The sequence below is a fragment of the Micropterus dolomieu genome, linkage group LG19 (genome assembly GCF_021292245.1).
Source record: "Micropterus dolomieu isolate WLL.071019.BEF.003 ecotype Adirondacks linkage group LG19, ASM2129224v1, whole genome shotgun sequence".
NCBI classification, from domain to species: Eukaryota; Metazoa; Chordata; class Actinopteri; order Centrarchiformes; family Centrarchidae; genus Micropterus; species Micropterus dolomieu.
This window is the reverse complement of record NC_060168.1, coordinates 23,820,028-23,843,576: the sequence shown is the minus strand read 5'-3', so window position 1 is coordinate 23,843,576 and position 23,549 is coordinate 23,820,028. Positions and strand designations below refer to the sequence as shown.

Here is a 23,549-nt window from a genome sequence, read left to right as displayed (position 1 = left end):
GAGACGTGGCACTGAAGGACCCAGGCATCCTACTGGAAGAAATCTAAATAATTAAATAATTTCGATTCAATAGAAAACTGTTGACCAATGCGGCTGCTGCAGTCACAGCGAACACATGAATTATGCAGCACCTCCCAACCCCCAACTACAACACACTACTTTTAAAGTTACAAAGAGCAAACAATTTTGCTGTTTTTCAATTGTCTCCATAGCACTAAGTGTACACTAATACCATCCCCTGTGTCAGTGAAAACAGTATCATGTTTTCTTTGCAAGCATGTTTCTGAATGTTGGATTCGCTCACCTCCCGCACCATGCCATGTTGATCACCTATGCTGCTGCTCTAACATCAATATTTCCAGCCTCATGGCTCCATATCTTTAAGTATTTTGCTCAATCATGCGTCTGTTCTGCAACATTTATTTTGGCTGCTTCTATGAGAGCCTAAGCACACTCCCCACCCTTCAGTTTTATTTTTTAATCACCACAGTGCATCAGGCAGGCTTCCATCTAGAAAGGGCAGCCCTCTGCCAGGCTTACCACCTAATCCATCAGCGGCTTGTCCGTCAGCTCTCCATGCTGCACACTCCCCAGTCTTGCCCACCACGTGCCGCTCCACTCTGTCACTCTTCTCCGCTGAGCTGTGGAAATATCTGACATCAATGCCAGCCTGTGCATGAATGTGTTGCCAGAATATCCATATCTAGGACGTTTGGGCTAAAGGTGACGTCAGTAGCTGTCAGCGTGTTTAATGTTTGATCCTGCGATGACAGACCGGCACCTTTTTTTTACTGATCTCTCAAATACAAATTTCAATGATAGGCGGGAAGGCGCTTAATACCTGCTTTTACCATCTAGATGGGAAAGCTGATCGACAGAGGCCACGCAAGTTAAGGCTAGACCGATGGCAAGAAACATCCGGTTTGCCACCTTAGCTTGCGTGCTTATCTGCAGACAGACCAAATCCTGTCACAATTGACACTAAAGGTGGAGATAGGCAGGTAAGCCTGTCCTGTGAGGATGAACCCATCAAAAGACCAAATGCTTGTCTTTTTGTGTCAGCTGACATGATGATAGAAAGTGCTCTTCAGGATCTTATTGCCCACACATACATTTTGAAAGACACAAATTAGTCCGCTTCTTCTTAAAGCATTATATCTCTACCTATCCTTTCAAGATATTTTTTCTTCAAGCAGGATGCTCCCCAGTAGCATTTTAATAACTCCAGCTAAGCCTCAGTTTGTCTGAATAGTGGTAGCAGCATGGGGAAGGAGACTGGAGGGGGATAGACTGCTCCCTTCTGAAGGGATCGAGAGCTGCCCATGTGCCTGGCGGATCACTGGCTGATAATAATGTGGCACAAAAGCCCAACACACCACTAAATCCCCTGTCTGGGGCTGCTGGTGTGTCATATCAAGTCCCCTCGGGCCGCTCTACTCTGTGTCTGTGCCGGCATGGGACGTCTCCCCTCCTCTATTTTCCACTTACTGTGCTGCCTCCATCACTAACCTGCGGTCACTTATATGTGTTTCTTCAGTGATTCTCCTCAGTCTGCCAAGCAAAGTGGATCTAGCAGGGCCTTGTGAGGAGGGGGGCACGTAAAAATGCTCTTGTGCATGTGTCCACAATGAAATGGATGCAAAGACAAAGAACCTATTCTAATGTTTGCTCAATACACGTCATTTTGTTGACCTGAGTCGAAGAGTGAGAACTTTGCATGAGGATGGCCCGTTGACAAGAAATTGCATTGTCCTATTTAGGGCTGCTGCTAATAATTTAATTTTGAAATAATCTGTTGATTATTTTAATTAATAAATAAGCTCAAAAAGTTATATGAATATAACTTATATTGGTGGTTTTCCAACCTTGAAAAAAAAAACCCCCATCATATTACTGATATATACGTTTTACTACTTTTAGTACTTTATATTAATATCTTGGCAAAAATAATTTAAGATTGTGAAAAGAAACTTGAGACTAATTTTGCAGCCCTAAACTCAAAATACTGTAATGTCTTAATGTCCTGAAGAGTCCTTGAAATATCCATCTCTGGAATTGATTAGATCCTCCTAACTGCAGGTCAGCTGAATATTCTCAGTAATGTTGCTCAGATCGAGCCTTATTTACAAGCAACTGGAAAGCTGCGTTGCAAATATATGTTTGTAGGAACATAAATCTTCCATTATCATCAACCTAGCCATCAGCTCATAAGATATACAGTAACTCTGTTCTCACCTCCTGTCCACAAATGTCAAATATTTCATGAAAGCAGCATTAGACATTGAGGAAGAAGCCCTAAACTGTATCCGCAATCATCACTTTTTTGTGCTTGTGAGCAGAAGCCTAGTTTCTGGCCTGGTTGTGTTTGTCTATGGGATGAACACACGCATGAACAGCAGGAAAATGCAGCAAGCCTGCACGTGCCAGGAGATGGTCAATGTGATCCTGTCACAGCGGGATGCCAATGTCAGATGTAGAGGTGTCAGCAGGCACTTCACAGGGAAGCAACACCATCAATGGTTGGGAAGATGAAACTCTTGCTGCCCTTGATCTTGAGCATTTTATGACTCTATTTCCGTCTCAACTTTATGTCCATCTAGGCCACAGTGCTGCTTCCATAGACGGTTAGTTCTTCTAAAAACACACACCAAGTACTCCACATTCCGCAACAGTATTTACTGTGTTATAATGTGTTTACAATGCACTCTTCTTGAGATCATTGGCTTCAGCAAATACTAAGTTATATTCCTGAGTAGTAGTACTAGTAGTAGTAGTAGACATTTAATTGGATAACTGACATCCTAATGGACAAGTCAATGCCTCATGTACAATATAAAGGTGTAGCTTAATCTACATTTCTGTGCTGTGCTACTTCTTTACATCCCACTGATCACCTGTTCAGTAACCCTATAATGTCTGACATATATGGGCCATATTCTTTAAATGGTTGGGCTAACAAAACAATGATGCTTTCATCATCACTTTCATGAATGTCTGTGCTCCTGCAATAAAAGCAGTCATGTAATTGATACTGCTATTAATAGCTAGTCTAAATACGTGACTGCTGTTGAAAACTGAACCCTGAATCAATAATAGACGAGGATGGCATCCATATTGTTATTTTCTCTATAGAGCTAAAAGGGTGTATGTTTGTGTTGTCCACGTGTTATTTACACAGTAGCTCTGGATGATGGGGCTGCCGGTTTTGCCTGTTAATTGCCTAACGTGTTAATAACATGTCACATTAGGTCAATGAGCATCACTGAAACACTGGGATGGATTCATTGTCATTGCTCAGCCATTTGGATATTACAGCTATTTTTAGAGACTTATGATAGAAATGAGTATAGTTGTCCTTATCAAGTTTTTCTCCCATTTTAGATCTGAATATTAAAAATGAGTATTTGTCTTTATTAGTAAGTATCCCTATACTGGATTTTTTTGGCTGTTTTGATTGTCCTACCAAATACAGTTGCACATTGCACACACTCATGCAGAACAGCAGTATAGATCTCCCTCCATTACAGCCAGTGGCATAAAGCCATGGACAAGATTTTGTCAGCCTCTCTTCATCCATGTTTTGAAACACAAATACAGAACCATCCCTGTAGTCAAGGCATGTTCAAGCATAGGCAACTAAAACTACTTAATTAAGGCTAGACAGCATTTACGATTAAAATTTTGACTGTTGATAGGCAAACTCCTGGTCAGTGAAAAAGGTAAAAGCTTGATATGCACATCACTCCCCCTCAATCTCCGCATCCTTACTTTTCCCCTTATTAGAATGTGACCTGATGTTCTGCTGTGGCAGTTCACATACACATATGTCATATCAAGCAGTCTGAAAACAGCCAGTGAGATCATTCATCTTTAGGAGAATCTCGGTAAAGCTGTCACTAAGAGTGACTTTTTTCAACCAATCCATCCTTCTTTATAAAAGTGACACAACCAAAAGCTTGTTGCATAGTGGCCTGGTCACCTGTAGTTGCCAAACTAGAGGAGAAGCTGTGCCGCTGCTAGAAATGTCAATTTATAATGCATTGCAATCCTTTAAATGCTGAACATTTTTGTTTTGAAAAGATTTATCTTGTGTTTTTTGTTTTTTTTTCAGATTGTCTATTGTGTGCTAGAAAATTGTGAAAAATGTCGTTTTCTAGTTTCCATAGAACAAGACTACTATGTTTTGTCCATAAGACAAAAATCCAAAGGAAGGCAGGTTAACATTTTACTTTTACTGAAATATGTCAGCAGCTATTGGATGGATTGCTATTTGGTATAGACATTTATATATCCCTCAGGATGATTTCTAATAACTTTGACGATCCTTTAACTTTTTATTTCGTGCCTTCAGCAGGTCAAAATTTAATTTACCATTGTTCATTACCAAATACCAACGAAACCAATGACATTCACATCTACTACAACTGTGCTTTGTATTTAGTGCTAGTTAGCAAATGTTAGCATGTTAACAAGAAAAGCTAAAATTTGTCAGTTGACTAATCAATTAATTGATACTTTTTTCAGCACTACTGGGGTTGTTTCACTAATAGCTGTGAAGGAACCTCAAGCAAAATTCAAAAAGTTGGTGACACCTTGTGTTCATCGGGCTATAGCAATGATACAACACTATGATTGAATGACTGGTATTCACAAGGTCTATTTCCTGTTTCCAGACCTTTAAATTGCACAACATATGCACTTCCCTTTTACCATTCATAAAGTCGCACACAGTGGAAAGGTTTCTGTCCCTGCAGATCCCTCGCTAAGCTAAGCCAGGCCAGCCCTGTGAGGTCACAGCAAGCTGCAGCCTCCTGTGTTGTCCCTGGACTGTCTGTCCCACTGCAGACGGAGCCGACCAGGGAGAGGGATTAATTCTGCAGCTGTCTTGTTGTTGTTGTGAGTGCTGGTTACAGCGTTGTGATCAGATAAGCGACTTAAGGATGTTACTGTTGCTTAAACTGAGGCAGTATCTATACCCCCCGCATTCACAAATGGTTGGTGATTGGGGGGGGGGGGCACTTGCATCTCTGTGAATTTGATTCACATGAATAGACTGTGGCTGCTTTGTCTTCTTAAATATGGTATAAATTAATAATGTACAGATCTTTCTTTGGTGGTGATGATCAGATATAAATGGCACATTAGGCTCAGTGGTTGGCGAGATTGAGAAATCCCAAAGCCCAGGGTTTTGGAACTAATTTGACCCTAATAACTGAGTAGATAGCCTCAGGTTAAGGTGAACAATGCACAAACTGACAGTGTTGAACTCCATATTACACCTCACCTTTCTGTCTTCTTTTTAGGTACTTGTTTCTTTGTGGTCTGTGTGTGTTAAACATTTCTACAGGAGCCAAGTCACTCATTGTTCCTCTGTATTTTCCGTTTCCAGCAAAGTATTTGATGCAGTATTTCTTCACAAAGCCTCTTGACTGTGGCTTTGCTGCCATTCATTTGTTGTTGTTAGATCAATGTCAGTAGCCTCAAGCTGCCAGGCCCCACCCACCATGGTATTATTGAATGAATCATGTGGCCTAGTTGAGGCCAGGTCACGTGCCTCCTCATATACACTTTATTGACCAGCGTACAACTCTCTAAGGCTCATTATGGCTTGTTCCATATCTGAACAGATTGGACTCCCCCTAGACCTTTTTCTGGAAGAAAAAAAAGAAAAGCCTTTTTACAATAACTGTTGTGTCTTTCTGAAGAATCCTAAGGCTTAGTCATGGAGCCAACAGAACCATCACTGTGTAATCATAGACATAGCATAGTGCTGACAAATAAAGTTGTAAAATGCAGCCAGCAATGCATGTGACAGACATGATATATTTTACGATTTTCTATAAAAGCTTTATTTGAGATCCAGAATTAGCTACCGTTGCTAAAAATATCTCGACTATAACAACAGTTGATCCTCTTATTTTAAAAACAAGGATTAGTGCTGTTACTGTGACAGTAGGGAGCCAGTATATTAGCCATATTTTTGGGATGTATTTTGAAGTATTGGCCAGCTCTGAATGACCAATTATTTATTGTGTTTTTTAACATTTAACCCTGAGTGTTATGACGTGCAGGTAATATTTGAGTATCAGGTCATAATTGTTCCTGTCATTGCTGTCATTAGATGTGCTTAATCTTTCCAGTGTTGACAGTCATAGCAGCAATAATTTTCCAACCCCACCACTTCTGCCTGACCTTAGCTTAGACGTTACTATCATAAATCTGCACAGGATGGTTTTGTCTTTTTTAACCTGGTTTTTTTTCTACAAAGATAACATCATGTGAGTGTTGAGGGACAGGAAGTTATAGCTTAAGGGATTTCGCATGCCCAATGGTGTCTCAGAAACCTACAATACTCAGTGAGGGATATAAAGACAGACCAATGGTCAATGCCAAGCCATGCTGGGTCCAGTTTTTTCCCATTGGGCACCCTCTCCAAAATACGTGCCCTCTTGTGACTATTGTTCCACCCGTCTGTCTGTTGGCTGACACAAGCAATAATCCTGACATCTGGCCTGCATCCAAACTCATTACGACACTTGATGGCATTGATCCTTCCTCTAGAGGCTTCCCCTCCAGAGCTTTGTGCTTCTGCTATCTACTCCTACTGAGCTTTATTTGGCTCCTTGTTATTCTTTTCTCACTTGTTTTTCCATGCCTCTTACATTGTTTTTATACAGCCAGCTAGTATGGCTAATATGGCAGCTCCATTAATAGATGAAAGGTGTTTTTATGAAGCCTAATATAACACAGATTATGAATTCTATTCACATTGAGTATCCGCCCAGTTTTCCTATTCTTGCTCTCTTTATTGATGTCAGGGTAGTTGAGCCGTGATATGCCTGCAGTTAATGAAATTAGTGCTGAGAAAATGCACAGCGTTCACCAGGGAATAAAAGCAGTTCCCACTGAGACATCTGTGGTTGTGGCTGAGTACATTATCCACACAGTGTGCTAGAAACTAAGGAAATGAGTAGGAAAAGGAGGGAGGAAGGTCCCATTAATGCTTTTAGAGGGGAATCTGGGAAAAGGCTATTTTGATGTTGGAACTTCCTCCACTTCTCACCCCCAGCCTCTTGGACTGTAGTGTTGTCCTTGTGTGCTACTTTTAAATTTGGCCTCAGTTACAGTTAAGGTGCATATGAATGTCATTGTTACTTTTGCTTTAAAACTGTTAAGTTGTTACTGTAAAATAATAGAGGTCTGCTTTTTTTCATGGTTGAAATTGTTGGATTGGTGGACCAGAGTACTAGACCAGGGTTTCTCTGGCAACTCTCCAGCTGACCACTTTCTGGCTCTAGCTCTACTTTTGCTCTTCTAATCCAATTAAAGTGTCCAATATGCATGTAGCCTTTAATTGGATCAGGTGTACGAGAATAGTAGCTTTAGCCCAAACACGATCAGGTAGCTGTTGAAGACTTGAGAGGCACAACTCTTGACTAACTGGTCATAAGACTAGTAGTCAGAATAGCATAACACACATAAGAAACCACATTGGCATACACTGCAAGACATTGGGAGAGGGTTAATGTGAACCACTCACTGCACATTTTCCCCAATGACATTATTTTGTGCACTTTATAGTGCAAGGATTTTATAGTTAAAATTCAAACTATCTCGCTAAAAACAGTGCACGGTCACAGCCCAGTTGAAAGTCACACTTAAATGCTGAAATTGAGTGGTTAGTATGTGCCAAGATGTAGACTGTAATTAGACTGTATTAGACCAATAAGACTGTAAAAATGTGTTTTAGAGGGCATACTCAAGCCCAGTTTGGGATGAATAAGTGCTGTTACACCCTGGGTTTATTCCTATCTATTTTCTGCCCCATTTTTAAATTCAAACAGCTGCCTTGTAAAATGCCGAAAAAGATAGTAGGTTATTGTTACTAATGCTATTATAGTATTTACACCTTTGTTTGGAACCATACCAGCATACTATTTGCACGTTTGACATCATTGAAGAGGTCTAGCTGGTGCAGATTCTGCTATGTATACAACTCCTTGTGTCAAAGCTGCTAAAAGGAGAGAGCAAAAGGACTAAGTTAAGCAGTAGCAGTACCAGCTGCAACTGGTGCATTGCAGCACCTGGCCTACCCCGGCACACAGGCTCCTGCTGCGAGGGCTCATTCAAAACACAGACACAACATCAATCACAGCTGCTCAGCCAGCTCCTCTGGCCTGGTGTTTCACACAGGCCTTATGCTGCAGTCACCAGCTACGCAGCCCCCCTGTTTTCATTTGTCATTTATGACTCTAATTCCTTGATCACCTAAGCTTCTTAAAGATTTAGTTTCTTTACTTACCTTGTTTGCCAGCTTTGTCCCAGGTTGAGATCTCTCTTTGGCATATAATCGACTACTGATGTGTAACTGAACAGGAGGTTTGAGTGTCACTTAAACACTGGTCATATATTACTGCTGCAAAAACAATATCACTCAAAACTGAAACTGCAGTTCATTATATGCCTTTATTAGACAGTTCACAGTGGAGTGATGGCAGGAAACAAGGAGAGAGAGATGGGGATTGACATGCAACAGAAGTCCTCAGCCGGACACGAACCTGTGATGCCGTGATTCATGACATGCGCCTTGACCCCAAGGCCACCAGGGCCCCAAGGAACATCACTTGGAATAAAAATGCTGTTGGAATAATATTTTCCTTTTCTGTGATATTGACACTGCATTTTGTGGTGACATAAACTCAGGGTGTTACTCTCTGATGCTGCAACTATGGTTCAGTATTTCTTGCAGAATGTCTTCTGTACTTAAATGGCTTCACCTTTACTCAGTGCTGTTACTCATTCCCAACCACCTGTCTTCCCAGTGTTACCAGGTGAGCTCTTGGCTGCAAATTCTGTTTTAATTTGGATGGAAGAGGCCAGGCCTACTGACATGTGAAGAGGAGGGAAGTTACCTCCTCTCAAGGAGGGACCTCCTTCTACCAAGGTGATATAGGATCATTGGATCAACTCTTCAGGAATATTATGTAATACAGTGTGGTGACACTAGCCATTACAATGCTTCGTAGGTGCATGAGGTCATGTTTCTGTAAATCCTCACCTGGCTAGATCTGTTTCACTCTGTGTTCTATTATGTGTGGAGGATAAAAACCAGCGGCCTATACCGTGTTGAAATGTGTTTGCTCGGTTCTGAAAAGTTTTGAAGTGATAATAGTGAATTCTGGGCAAATGATTGCCTTTGTTAGATCTCACTTATTATACCTTACATACCTTATACTCAAAATTCAAAAACAACCAACCATGCCTGCTTTCTAGACAAACCCTATTTTCCACTTTACGCAAACAGAACTAATATTAACTTTAATTTAACTTCAAGGAATCACAAGTTGACTACATTATATTGTGGACATCATGTATCTAGCCTATATTAGTACTTTACAATACATGTGATAATTACAGGCGTCATGGTAGAAAATGTCTCTACTTAAGCAGTAGGCACCTCTCTTTAATCTCCTGTTGCTGCCTGGATGCACACACCCTTTTGCCACCATGCTAATCCAATAAACCATCTATGCAGAGCTGACGTCTTGCATAACTGGGCTGGGATAGCCAATCCATGTTTTCCCCCACTGACCAAATGACTACAGGGGGGCAGTTATTTTTAGCCTAAGAACACATGCTAAGGAGAGAAACTATCAAAAGATGAGAGTGGGAAGATGGAAGTCACTCCTAAGTAATCCTCTGTGCGAAGCCTAGAGGGTCATTAAAATAACGAGCTGTAATTTAAGATTCAGGGTTTGTGTAACATGAGTGAGAAAGTGTAAGGTGAGAGGAGAAAAGCGCAGAGAAAGTTGCAAGTGGGACTTTGAAGAGTGTGTCAGCCTTCTTTGTATCCTCTTGACTTGACATGACATCAAAGAAATCCTTTAGGCACAGGGGGGCCGGGGGCAAGTTGCAACTGGGGCATATCCGGTAGAGGTTTCGGTTACAGTATCTCATGACACTGGGTTTTGTTGTTGTTGATGTTTCCAGCAGCCAGCGTCCCTCACTTGTGTCCCCCCTCCCTTCATGGCCCAGAATGGCCCTTCTTTCCATTTTTAAACTCCAGGGTTTATCTGCAGTTGTGTAAGCTATGCTTTGCCTGTCCTTATCTCATAACCCATAACACCACTACTACTGCATGCTAAGGAAGGCCACCCAGCACCCACTGGGTCACATGCATGCAACTTGAGATTCTGGGAAAATGTTGATTTAGGAGTTTTACAGTAGTGCTCTCTTGGCAGTGCTGAGGGCACTAATGTAGACATATTAATTAAAAAACGAGGATGGGGAAATGGGAGCCTCTGGCACCTTGACTCCTTTCATTTCTCATGTCACAAACAAGATGATCCATGTCAAATCTGTTTCTGGAAGTGTGTCAGATATGTCAGCTACAAATGTTAATTCAGTTTGGTAGAACATTTGTTTTCCAGCGTGTTTACCTTAATAGAAGTTAAGGAGAAGTCTGTCTCAAACAGGAACTGCTATTAACTACAAAATGCAAGAAATGAACCTGGCTTTCAGTTAGGGCTTTCAGTTAGGGCTACAAGCAATGAACATTTTCTTAATTTGGCCTTTTTTCTTTATTTTCACACTTATACACATATAGATCAATCACAATTAAGCAAAGCTAAGTGATGTCTTAAAATGTCTTGTGTTGTCTGACCAGTGGTTCAAAATACTAGGATATTTATTTTGCTATTATATGTAAGAAATAAGAAAGAAAAGCAAGTCCTACCATTTGAGAAGCTGGAAGCTGAGAATTAGCAGTAATTATTTCACTATTTTTGCTTGAAAAATAAGTGAAATGATTAATTGATTATCACAATAGGTTCTAATTTCTGCCGATCGACTAATTAAGTTACTGACTAATGGAGGACAGCCTTACCAGGGCAAAACTAGGAAACCATGATTTTTTTCTAAATGTGTAGAGGTGAACTTACACCCTGTTCATCCTCTGGATCATGCCTGACCTGTACATGTTTGCGAGTCACTCCCCGTCAAAAGAGTGATTCTTTGGTTTCCTGTTTGCCATCCTGCATTGCAGTAAGCAGCTTCAAGCTAGAGAGGCTTGAGATATTCCCACATCATCCTGTCTCCAGCATGGAAAGTGTGCATATTAACTGGAGTAACCAGGCATGGTGTCAATCCGTGATGTTGCATTGTAGACCTTGCCTACAGAGACAAAATCTCTTGCCAAAATCAAAATATGTGTTACAAGGGTAAGCATCTCTGCAACCCACATACAGCCCTCATCTGATGTGTTGATTTAGCCAACATACAGTAGCTCCATCCCACTTTGTTGAACTTGGTGGGAGCAGAGCAGTGATGCCTCTCCCAAAGATGGACAGAAAAAAAGTAAAGGAGAGGGTTATTAAATTTTTTCAGCAGTGAATTAAAGGAGGAAGCTGGACTTTTATGCATTTGGTTTAGATTCAACATAGTGGGTATCAGTTTTTAGGTGCCTGCTCATACTTCATTTACACATTGTGTCAATATGATACTGCAGTGAAAAGAAATATTCAAAAACACAGTTGGCTTAAAGCCTTGCATGTACAGAGTACTTCTGTAGTGTAGTTATCTGTGGCCACAGTTGCTGTAGCTGATCCACACAGATAAGTCATATCTACTGTTACCAGCAGGATGTCACTCTTTACAGGAAATTCCCAGGCCTAATCACAACGCGTGTCCAACAACAAATGGGAAGTTTTCAGAGGCAACTTCTGGAATCTGAGCTTTGTCTCTTGAGTAATGAGACAGTGGATATTTACTGAATGTTTTGGGTGCTTGTAACAAAGGCATTTCACTTTGCCCAGAGTTTTGTTGTGATGGATACACATTTGTATTCATACACATTGAAGTTGAGGAAGATGCTAGTCTCTTAAACAGAAGTAGTGTCCTGAAACAGACAAAACTGTTTGTACAGACAACTTGTGGGATATCTAATTTCTTGCTTGATGTACAGTATGTTAGACTGTTAACATAAAGCAGGTGATTCCTGTATTGTTATATAATAGGGTTTTTCTTCAATCTGGCATTTTACTGTGGAGGAGGAATAAGAGATGTATTGTCAGTGACATGTCATTTGGCAAGCCCACTGTTTTTCCAAGCACATTCTCACGCCATTAAGATAATCATTTGAGCATTATAAGGTTATTGCTATCTGACACCTGAAGTGTATCATACAGATAATTATAAGGGTCTCCTCAGTGTATATGCAGTGATTGTAGCCTACTACTTGTGTTCTTCCATCATATATGCAATAAAATAAAGGTGTTGTACTGTAACACATTTTTGAACACATCTTTCTTTGGAAAGTAATAATGCCAACTTTATCCCTCACTTTTGTTTTTAAATATTAATGTACAGAAGAAAACTCTAATATATATCTAAGGCCTCTAAAGCACCAAGGTCACCTGTGGTCTCAATAGCTTTCACTCCGAGTGTTGAAATTACTTACTTGCCTTTTACAGACTCCAAAGACTTCACTGGGATTTTTTGACATGCACCAACTCAAACACTTCAATACACCTTTTCATCTTACTTTTGTTTGTGCTCAAGGCAGATTTTGTTTCTTATAGAATGTCTTCTCTCCCATTCTGCAGGATATGAAAAGACAGAGGACACATCAGAAAAGACGTCCTTAGCTGACCAAGAAGATGCACGACTGATACACCTCAACCAACCGCAGTTCACCAAGTTTTGCAACAATCGAGTCAGGTAAGGAGATGTTGCAGTTATGGAAACGATGGGAAATATTTATGTTCTGTATGGAGAATTTGCAAGTCTGTTTTTTCATTATATGGGTGGCAGTAAACTGTCACATGTCCACATGGTCTGCATTTGATTTGCAGCACATGTAGAAAAGCGTGGTACACATTTATAGATTCACTAGATCAACCCTGGAGTATCACCCAAGGAGCGGTAATGCTAGAAGGTTGTAGGTTTTTGGTGGTCTGTTTCTCCTTAATACCCCCTTCAAAAGTCAGGAGAAAGCATCAGACTTGAGTCCTGCCATCAGCAGAAAAATGAGATTTATAACAAAAGATGAAGACAACATGTACGGTAGAGGTTTATTGTACAGCTGATGAATACAGGTTCCTGTCTTTGTTAGCCATGAAAATAAAGTTTCATACCAGTCACTCAAGGTTGACTTCTATTACTTACCATGCAGCAGCTTTTCAAGTGTATGTGAGTTGAAGTCGCTTTTTCCATGTCACTTAACATTAAATTGAATCCTGATGTTCCTAGCTGCTTACAAAATTCACACTCAGAGTTGTATTCTCGCAAGGATTTTGGTGTTTGTGTGAATTGCTGCTATTTTGTACTTCGTAATGGCAACCCAGAGGCCATCAGTGTTTTACATGGTGACCTGCAGCATAATTTGCTGCTTTGCCTTTAACCCTATATTAACCTTCAGAGTCACGAGTAACAGTTGAATTAAAGCATGCCTAGAATGTGTAGCTGTAAGTTAAATGTCAGCCTGAGGAGAATATCCTGATGGAAAGCAATCATGAAAAGTCAGAATCCATTTTATGGTCATTTTGAACATATGTTGAAAAATGTTTTGTCTAAAAGTTTCAATTTATGTCCTTAAATAGCAGACAGATCTATGATATATCTTTAAATCTTGTATTCAACCTTCTTAAGATGACTTTTGTGAGTTTTGTACTGTGCAGTGGTTTTGATGTGAGGACAACCGTGACAGTACCTGTAGCCATATGGTCTTTGATAAGTACCTGCAAGATTTATATCACCAGTGGTGCTCTAGTCCAGATATGCCTGCCCCTTTTTATCCTGTTGTTCCTCTTGGAGGAGCGCAGTGCTTTTAGCATTAAAAGGTCAGGCTTGTTGGGTCAGACCGTCCTCTGTCAAGGAATATTACTGTTAGCATTCCTGCTGCATGAGCAGCTTGAGATATGTATGTATGTGCTTACATAGACATGGCTATAAACTGAACAAGAATAATAAATGAAAAATGCAAGTACGCTTATGGTTATGCAATTTGTTAGGTCAGCTTCATGTATTGACATGACAAACAGACGCAAGCAGCTAAGAAAATTGCAGAAAATCTTTGTTCCTCCAGTTTGTTTCCTTAAATTACTCAACTGTAAGAAAGTGGATGCTGACTCTACTGTATTTCAGTTGTTTTCCTCAGGACCTTTCATTTGTTAGGTCGATATCACATCAGTGTCACCTATCATTCTTTCAGTTTTACTTTTAGTTTGGTCATTAGTTATTAACACACAAGGGTCACTGACTTAGCATTATTAACCGGTTTGGAGAACCAGATGGCTGACTTATTATGCATCAGAGAAGTTTACATAATATGGCCTTTGCTATGAAAGAGCACCTCTACATATTTTTAAAATGAAAGTGTATTACATTTTTGTGACCTTACCGGAGGTGATCATTAATTCAGTGGGTGGCCTCACTGAAAAATAAGGCAAATATTACATTAGTTCCATTCAGCTGAAAGTGTTGACACACAAACGCTATAGTCAAAAGGCAGTTACAATTAATAATCATTGTTATCGACTTCCTAATATTCAACTGAACTGAATATTGTCGTGAGAATTTGCCTATGACTGTCCACCTACCAGTTTAATCTGATTCAGAATCACTTGGCTTAGATATGACTGAGGTTTAAGTGCTACTGCGTTCATTGAACAATGAAACACAGCTTACAGTTGACTTCGCTTTTGAGTTCTTTTTCATTCTTGCAGTTTTGCATTTCAGATGTGCCCAAACATTTGCCTCAAGCCTTGAAGGCACACATCGGGGTTTAGGCTGCTCTAAAGATCTCAATTTGTTCACAAGGATTGGTTGTTGTCTCAATGTGACCTGTGGAGACACTTACAGGAGCACAGGGTCTGTTAGAAATTGTGAATCAAATTTTACAAGCAGACAGAAAGCCCTCACAGGTTTCTTGCTTTCACTTTGCTGTCCCATTTTTTCTCTACACAATCACATGTCACTGCTCTGTCCACACGACTCCTGCCTGTTTTCACTGTTACGCATGGTAGATTGTTTATCCAGCTGAACTGGTTGCTGCCAGATCCGTTTGTAACGAAAGATTATTTATTGCTAAGATGTTGACAACGTATACTATGGCAAACAGGAGTGGCTGTAGAAACCATTTTACTGCTGTGGATCCATGAAAGGCTGATATTGTATATTCTTGTGTGGAAAACAATGGGCAGCTGCATAGACACACACAGGTCACACATAACTCACACACATGACTAGTCATGAAATTAGTATAATTGTCCCTTAAACTTGCCTTAGTCACCTAACCACATGAACTACACATTTGACTAAGTGGTATTTATACATATTTCTTAACATACTGGGTGGCTTTTCAAATGTAAGCTTCTCATTTTAACAGCACACCATAAATAAAAACTAAACTGTACACATGACACACTACACAATAAAGTTTACCATCACAGTTAACTGGTGAGTTACAGCACTGCTTCAATGCAATGTAACAAGTACAGTTACAGGGACATCTTGAAAGGATATCAAACAGTAGGTAATTCATCCGTTAAAGGTTATTGGTTCAACCAGTTGTGTGAAAGTTCTGTTCTGTGTGCAGGACAAGGAGAGACCAATATATTATTATGCCTTGTCTGACATTATCTAACCATCTGTCCAATCATTCAAACACCATATAGAAATTATGTGTATATTTTGATGCATTCAACCCACAAAGATATAAATGACTTTCTGCTTCATATATGGGTTGTGCAAGTGAACTGCCTGAATTGACTGTGATTGTATAAGCTTCAGCGGGTAGCTGACGGCCTTGGTTATTTCATCATCTCTTTTGTTGTTCACTCTATGCTGCTAACACTAGGGCTGCAACTAACGACTATTTTGATAGTCTATTATTCAATCGATTATTGAAACAAATAATCAACTATTCAGATTACAAATCACAAAATTATACATTGTCTCTGATTTAGCGTCACATCAGCTTTTAAAATAAACTTGAGGTTGTGCAACTTGTAGGCATGTGCTAATTAACAATCAAGACAATAAAAATGAATACTGCTTTCAAAAATACATCTTTTAATGAACGTTTCTGCTGCAGTTACGGTGGTACGGTGGTTAGCACTGTCGCCTCACAGCAAGAAGGTCGTGGGTTCAAACTGTGTGGAGTTTGCATGTTCTCTGTGTCTGCGTGGGTTCTCTCCGGGTGCTCCGGCTTCCTCCCACCATCCAAAGACATGCAGGCTAGGTTGATTGGTTACCCTAAATTGTCCTTAGGTGTGAGCGTGAGTGGTTGTTCGTCTATGTGTGGTGACCTGTACCCCGTCTTCGCCCGATGTCAGGCTTCAGCCCCCGCGACCGGTTGACGATGGATGGATGGCACATCTGATGGATGGATGGCACATCTGCGATGTGAATGTTGCGTTGTGTAACTGATAATTATTTGCTACTTTCAACGCCATCAACAATCAATTAATTGACCAAGGGAAGAAACAGACCACATCAGACCACATTTTGATAATATAATATAATTGATAATGTGTGTTTCAGCAGTGAAATGACTTTTAAAAATAACACGACATTGTTTTTTTACCCTATACTAGAATAAATAATCTTTATTTTAAACTAACACACATATTTCTGGACAAGCAGCGGGTTTCAAGCTTATTTACTGTGATAGTCTTCGTCTGGCAACAGCTGGGTAACACTGTGGCCCCTGGCAGCCCATTTAGAGTCCTCCGTGGCTCATGGGTGGGTCATGACCCAGTCATTTAAACAACATAATCTGCTGTCATTACCAATCATGAACGTTATGCAAGTCATGGTGCAGAACATCCTCATCAGGCAGTCCTCCAGGTGTGCTGTTCCACATGTGTTAACATGTGATGTCACCTGTGAATAATGGGGACAAAAACTCTAATCTATTCAGGATTGTAAGATTTTGTTCTATTTTGAGCAATCTGATTTAAATTGTATTTAAATCCACTATAAATGATTACAACTCATGGGGAAAGATTGGTGTGTGTTTGACTGTTTAGAAAATATGTAAAAAAAAGATGAAGACTATCCAAAAAAACAAATATTCAGTTGACAGTTGTTGAATGTTTTTACTGTTTTTATTATTATTATTATTATTATTATAATAATTATTATAAAAATAGACATTCATAATGTCTGCTGTGGTGTAAATGTTGATACATGGGCTTAAAGGTTCTTTTGGTTGATGCGGCATGGTGATAATCTGGATATCTGGTTATCTGTGAGTTATTCTGAGTAACTAGAGAGTAGGACATGGCGTGCTTTACACCTTGAGATCAGAAATAAGGATCAAGCGAAGAAAATAAAGTGATAAACAAACAGAGACGGATGATCAAAAACACAATATGACAGATTTGTATCTCAAGGGATAGACTGAGGCGGAAACAATTGTGCATTAGCACAACCAAACACTATCTGTCTAATACCCTGTGGGGTCACTGAGACTGCACTCATGGTATTGTTATGGGCTTTGTATGATGTATGGCAAAGTATTTCACAACAGGAAGACTACTTTACATTAAGGGTGACCTTTCTACATCAGAATTAAAAGGGAAAAGAAAAACAAATCAACCACTTGGTATTCCCCTAGTTTTCCTGAAATCAGAAATTACAGAAATACTGCAAGGGACAATAATAGCCTGAGGGGTGTGCATGTGTCTCTCTCTCTCTCTCTCTCTCTCTCACTCACACACTCACACACTCACACACACACACACACATTCCTCCTGGAATACAATGGTACACACATTTCATAATTTATTTTTTTCTTGGAACTTTGCAAGACTTCCCACAAGTTATAGCACGTGTTTTGTTTTTTGTTTTTCATTTGTTTTTATTTGTTGTTTCTTAGTATAAAAGTCCTGTGTTTGTTTCTTAAAGATCACTGTGATATCTCCCGTATCCCCTCTAGACATCACCCTACATACCTTCAGACAGCTTCAAAGATTCTTATTGTTCTACGAAAGCAAAAAAAGGCCATATGATTTTATTTGTATAAGCAACTTAACATTGGGAATGTATGCTACTGAATTTAAAGAAGTGAGTATTCTACTTTGAAAACCATGCATCTGAATTTCAATTGGCTCAAATTGAATTTAGGATGTTCAGACACCAAAATTCAACATTAAAAATTTAAACTTGACCACTTGGCCACCATGGAAGTAATCAAGCCTGAATGGAATCGATCAGGCCTCTGTTGTGTCAGGCATTGTTCTGTCACGCATATAATCCAAGAATGTTCAGATGAGTGACTGGAAACCTTGTATACTTAATTGTTAACTTTTTCTGTCTGAATTTGTGAGCCTGAGAGAAACCATGATATTTTGGATATTTCAAACTAGGGAATTTAAACTGCATGAACTCAGATACATGGTTTTCAAAATAAAATATTTTGCTGCCATAAATCTAGTGGTTCAGTTTTACAATTTCAAATGAATGCGACTTGTCTTTGTGTTCATATTATTTTGCTCTATCTGCAGTTATTCAAATTTAAATGGATTTTATAACACTAATCTCTTATCAAACTTTTTAGAGGTGACCCAGAGATTATGATTTTGTGTCCTTTCACAAAAACTGAAATAACCAGACTAGACTAAAGACTACACTTTGGTGAATGAAACAAAGCTGGTCCTTTCTTGACCCTTCTTCTGACAAGGCTCTTCATAAGGCTGTTCTGTGGGGCTGGTATTACACTGTACCGCTGTCAGAACAATGCCTTTCTCTTATTCACTTGCTTTCACTCTGTCCGTCTCACTCACCATGGTCAGCTTCCCTGTTCCAGGCAACCGGGATGACTGTGAATGTAAAACTCATTTTTTAAATGTTTTTATTAACTCAATTCAATGCCAGCCCATTTACCCATAACTTTACATTGTGCTTGTGGAAGTGCTACAAGTGAAAAAGGCTGAAAATGTTCTTGTCAGATATGATTCAGACTAGCTGGAATAAAACCGTGACATCACTTATGTTAACCTCCATATGCTTAGCCCCCTTTAGAGAAGTTGGAGGCTATACTCTGATATTCTGCTTGTATATGTGTGACGGCTTCTGTGTGTGCGCGAGTAAGCAAAGTGCTGCCAGTGGCTTGGCATACATCATACCCTATATGTTCTCCTAAAGTGGCTGTTCTGACTGGCCCTTTAACACAGATAAAGTTAATCAGACTGCTCGAGGTCTGATTCTCAGACTGTTGAGGGCTCCACCAGCCTTGATATACCATCGCCATCAACCTCCCCCCACCGCTTTTTCAACTCCACTGCAACATAGCTCACGTCTGCCTGGAGCTCTTTACAGCCCCTCTGCCTGCTCCCTTCTTCCTCCTAATTATTCTTTATGATCGTCGAGTCCACTGGTCTCTGCTGTTCATCAGCCTCGCACACAAACACAGACGCAACAGAAAGGACTTTCTTGAATGGGAGGGATCAGGGGCAAAGAATAGCTAATTTTGAATATATTTGAATTTCAGATGCATTTTGAATGTCAAAAACATAAAAGATACTGCTCAGATTTTGAGAACTAACCGTTTGTTTCTCTTTTGTGTCCCTCTCTCTTACTCCCTCCTCCACCTATGGCCTTGTTTGCTGCCTGATGTGGTCTTCAGCACAGCCAAATATAATGTCCTCACCTTCCTTCCCCGGTTCCTCTACTCACAGTTCAGGAGGGCAGCCAATGCTTTCTTTCTCTTCATTGCACTCTTGCAGGTAAGATCTCACCGTTTCCATGCTTCTGTGACATAGATTTAAATAAAAATATAACCTGCAAACCACCTTATTGATGTTTAAATCTCGGCTCTTCTCAGCTTCAGTCTTTGCTGTGTTCCAATCAGAGTACGAGGGGTCTTTTTTTTTTTTTTTTACTGTTCACCATGACCTAGACACTATTTCCAAAGGTCATGGCTGTAATTTCATATACACATAGACAAGCTCTCTCACTCACACTCACACACACACACAGACACACACAGACACACACAGACACACACACACACACAGACAGTACTTTATATAGCCTGATAATGAATAATACATGTAATACTCTGTGTACCTCCTTTAAAAGCAAACTAGATTTGCCTGCAGGCTCAAAAGACTATACTGCATATTACATGCCTTGGAAATGCACGGGGTGCCGTGGGTGGCTTTGTTTTTGTCCTTCACTGTACCACTATCACTAAACTGCAGTAAAAAACTGCACTGTTCTTTACTTAGTGTGACATGGGGCGGTCAAATAGTCCTGCTGATGTGGAGCCACAAGTAGAAAAGAAGGCGTGATGTGAAAATCTTTATTATTAAATTTGTTAAAGAAATACACTTCTCCTGGCAAGAGAGTTTCAGTTTCCAGCTGGTAATTGTTTTTGATTTCAGTCCAACAACAGCCACAGATCTCAGCAGTGCTGGCACTGTTTTGATTGATAAATACCAGCAGAACAAATACTTTCTGCCCTGAGAAAGTTTGCAGTGATTTGCCTGTATATTGTAGGTCAACATTAATCCTTTATAAGAACACTTAAAGCCTCAACCACCAATTATTACTGCATGATTCAAAGGAGCCTCACATTTCAGGTGTTTAAAACTTCACAGAAAAGATTAACTAATGAGAGAATGAACTTTGATTCTGTCTTTGCCCATATTCGTGATGACAGACGACCCTTCGTTAATGAGAGCTTTGAGGATGGGAAAGGGCTCTATCCAGTGACCTTGAAGTTGCTACTTTGAAAAGCAGCCAATGTGAATCTTCATTACCTGCCCTGTCGAAGCTGCGACCTTGAATAAAACATCTATGCAGATGAGGCAGACGAGAGATCCATTTCATTCAAATTTCCTTCGAGCAGTATAAAAGTGACTGTCTCCTGTGGCCCTCGCTTGGCTTTAATTACGCTGGCATTTGACTGTTAATTTTGGAAGACTTAAAATAGCAAAATAATTAATCATTCAGTGGTAAGGAGAGGATTATAATAGTACTAAGAAAGTTTTGTGTGCAGGGTATACCTCTTTGTTTGGAGTTTGTACAATTTTGAGTGGATTCTATCAAATGCTGGTTACATAATTTGAGATGGGATTTGTGATTCATAGGTTTGGAACTAGGCTACTAATGTATAGCCCTGTGACGCTTTGATTGATAACACCGTCAACTGCCAGTCTGTTTGTTTTGTGTAAAATATGCATGATATGTTTTTATCTCAAACCATTCAGTCAAACTTGCAAATGAGATGACAAGACCATGCACGAAGGCCAGATGTCTCTGATGGCCACTGTCATCCTTTTTAATTTTTTCCTTATTGTGTCTCTTTTAGCAAATCCCAGATGTGTCTCCCACTGGTCGCTGGACCACACTGGTGCCGCTGCTCTTCATCCTAGTGGTGGCTGCTGTCAAGGAGATCATTGAGGATCTGGTAAGACGAACCTCAGATAATATTATTTGATACTGGTCTTTGTGATTGTTTCACCCTGTCAAACGGTCTCTCTTTCTGTGGGAAAGTTTAAATTGTATTGTATTTTACAAAACATTTTATTCAAGACCTTTTATTACTTAAAGTATTACAAAATATTCTCAGATTGGTTTAATAGCTTGAATATATACCATATAATATATTGTCGCATTAAAGTGTTTGTCATAGGTACATACCTATTGCAGAAATTAAGACATGCACACATCAGCGAGACCCTGAATTAAAAAAAACAAAAACACACAGTCAGCAAGTATAAAAAGGCAATCAACAAACCTATGCATATTGTTTAAACAACTTTTGCATCCCAGCCAACATATCATCATGTTTCTTTATGAACGCAGGCAGTGTGGACACAGCTACATTGGCTATATGTAGTAGAGTGTGGTAAAAATAGTATATAAAGCAGGTCTAGACCGTACAAAGAGTACGGTCCTCTATATGAAACGTGCAATAGGATAAATTCTGTTATGAATTGACGCCATATAAATAAAATTTTATTGAAAAAGTGTGATGTATATACAATTTGTGCATTGCAAAAAAATAATCGATTTGTTGTAGACTATTAAATAATTTGCCATCTATTTGGAAAATTGACTAATCAGTTTGAGCAATTTAATTATTATTATTATTATTATTATTACAGCTTCTTAAATGTGAATTTGTTCTTGTTTTTTTACTCCTCGATGAGATTAAACTTAATATCTTTAGGTTGTGGATGTCATCTTGGGCTTTGGGAAACACTGATCCACATTTTTCACCATTTTCTGACATTTTATAGACCAAACAACTAATCGATTAATCAAGAAACTAATCGACAGATTAATCAATGATGAAAATAAGCCCTATCCTCAATATCAATGTTGTTAATATACTGTAGAATAACAGAATAGTGTAAGTACATGAAATAGATAAAGTAAAAACATTCTCTGAAAATGTTACTTTACTTCATTGGTAAGGTAAGTTAGTTGTTGAATTGATGTACCTTGGCTTGAAGAGACTGTCCCACTATAGAGAGTGCGGGCTTTTGTTTTGTCTCGTACCGTACAGTATGTCCTCTGAGTTCTGAACTGTGGAGCAGAGAAGAGGCACTGATGGTTATATGACCGCAGCAGGATACTCCCCAACATACAGACCACACCATCATGCATAGACGCGCGCGCGCACACACACACACACACACACACACACACACACACACACACATTTCAGAGGTCACAGCTGTGCCTACTGCACAGTACTCATTCAGACAATTAACCTAGATACTGAATGCTCATGCACAAAGGCAGTTAGTTCTAACAAAACAAAACAACTGTCTGCCGGTCAGATATTTATTTTATATGAAAGGTTGATTTCAGTATTATTTTGTTGCGGTTAAATCTTTTTATTGTATGAATTCTTGTTTGCTGGTACGTTAAATGCTTCAATGTTGCATTCTACTGTATTGCAGTGACACTGCAATGCGATCCTCTATGCAGGTCCCAGTGGACAGATACTATTAGCTTCTGTCTCGTGCTGAAGGGACCAGCACAGCACTTTTTCTCTTGGCCTGTTGTGAAAAACATGGGAACGGAGTGGTGATGACTGTCTTTATTGCTGAAGGTCACCTGCACACACGTCTGCTCCCTCTGCTGCGCTGTCCCTCACAAATTGACCTTACAGGGCAACATCGACCCCTAACTTCATGAATCATGCACTATGGTCACACACTGTACAGCATTATTTTACCTTGTTACTGCCTCTCTGTCCATTGGCCCATTTTCTTCTGAGTAGTTTTCAGTTTAAAATGTTACAAACGGAAATAAATGTGTGAATCATGTGTTTCACAATAGTGTGTGGTGCACTTCTACACAGTGACACTGTTTCCTTATTACTCTGTTAAGTTTCCAGTCAAATTGCCAGCAGTTGAATTAAAGATTTTTTTGTTATTGCCCTTCTGTGGTTAAACCTCCATCACTGCTGCTCACTGTCTCATTCGGTTAATGTTGAAGCCATATTAGCAGATTAATCAAGGGAACATTGCAGATGCTCTACCCTTCTATCTTTTGCTGCTTTAAATTTTTTTCCCTCTATGGCT

General features: G+C 39.7%; 1 protein-coding gene across 7 annotated transcripts in view; it reads left to right on the top strand.

Moving 5' to 3' along the window:
• Nucleotides 1–23,549, top strand: part of atp8a1 (ATPase phospholipid transporting 8A1) — a 175,790-nt gene that overhangs the window by 2,406 nt on the left and 149,835 nt on the right. For 6 of the 7 annotated variants that reach the window (XM_046030148.1, XM_046030146.1, XM_046030147.1 and 3 more), the window contains exons 2-4: nt 12,603–12,717; nt 19,631–19,730; nt 21,320–21,418. In XM_046030148.1, the coding sequence (XP_045886104.1) occupies nt 12,603–12,717; nt 19,631–19,730; nt 21,320–21,418 (314 nt within the window). Of the gene's footprint in view, nt 1–12,602; nt 12,718–19,630; nt 19,731–21,319; nt 21,419–23,549 lie in introns of those variants that run through there. The other variant, XM_046030151.1, reaches the window with a different exon arrangement.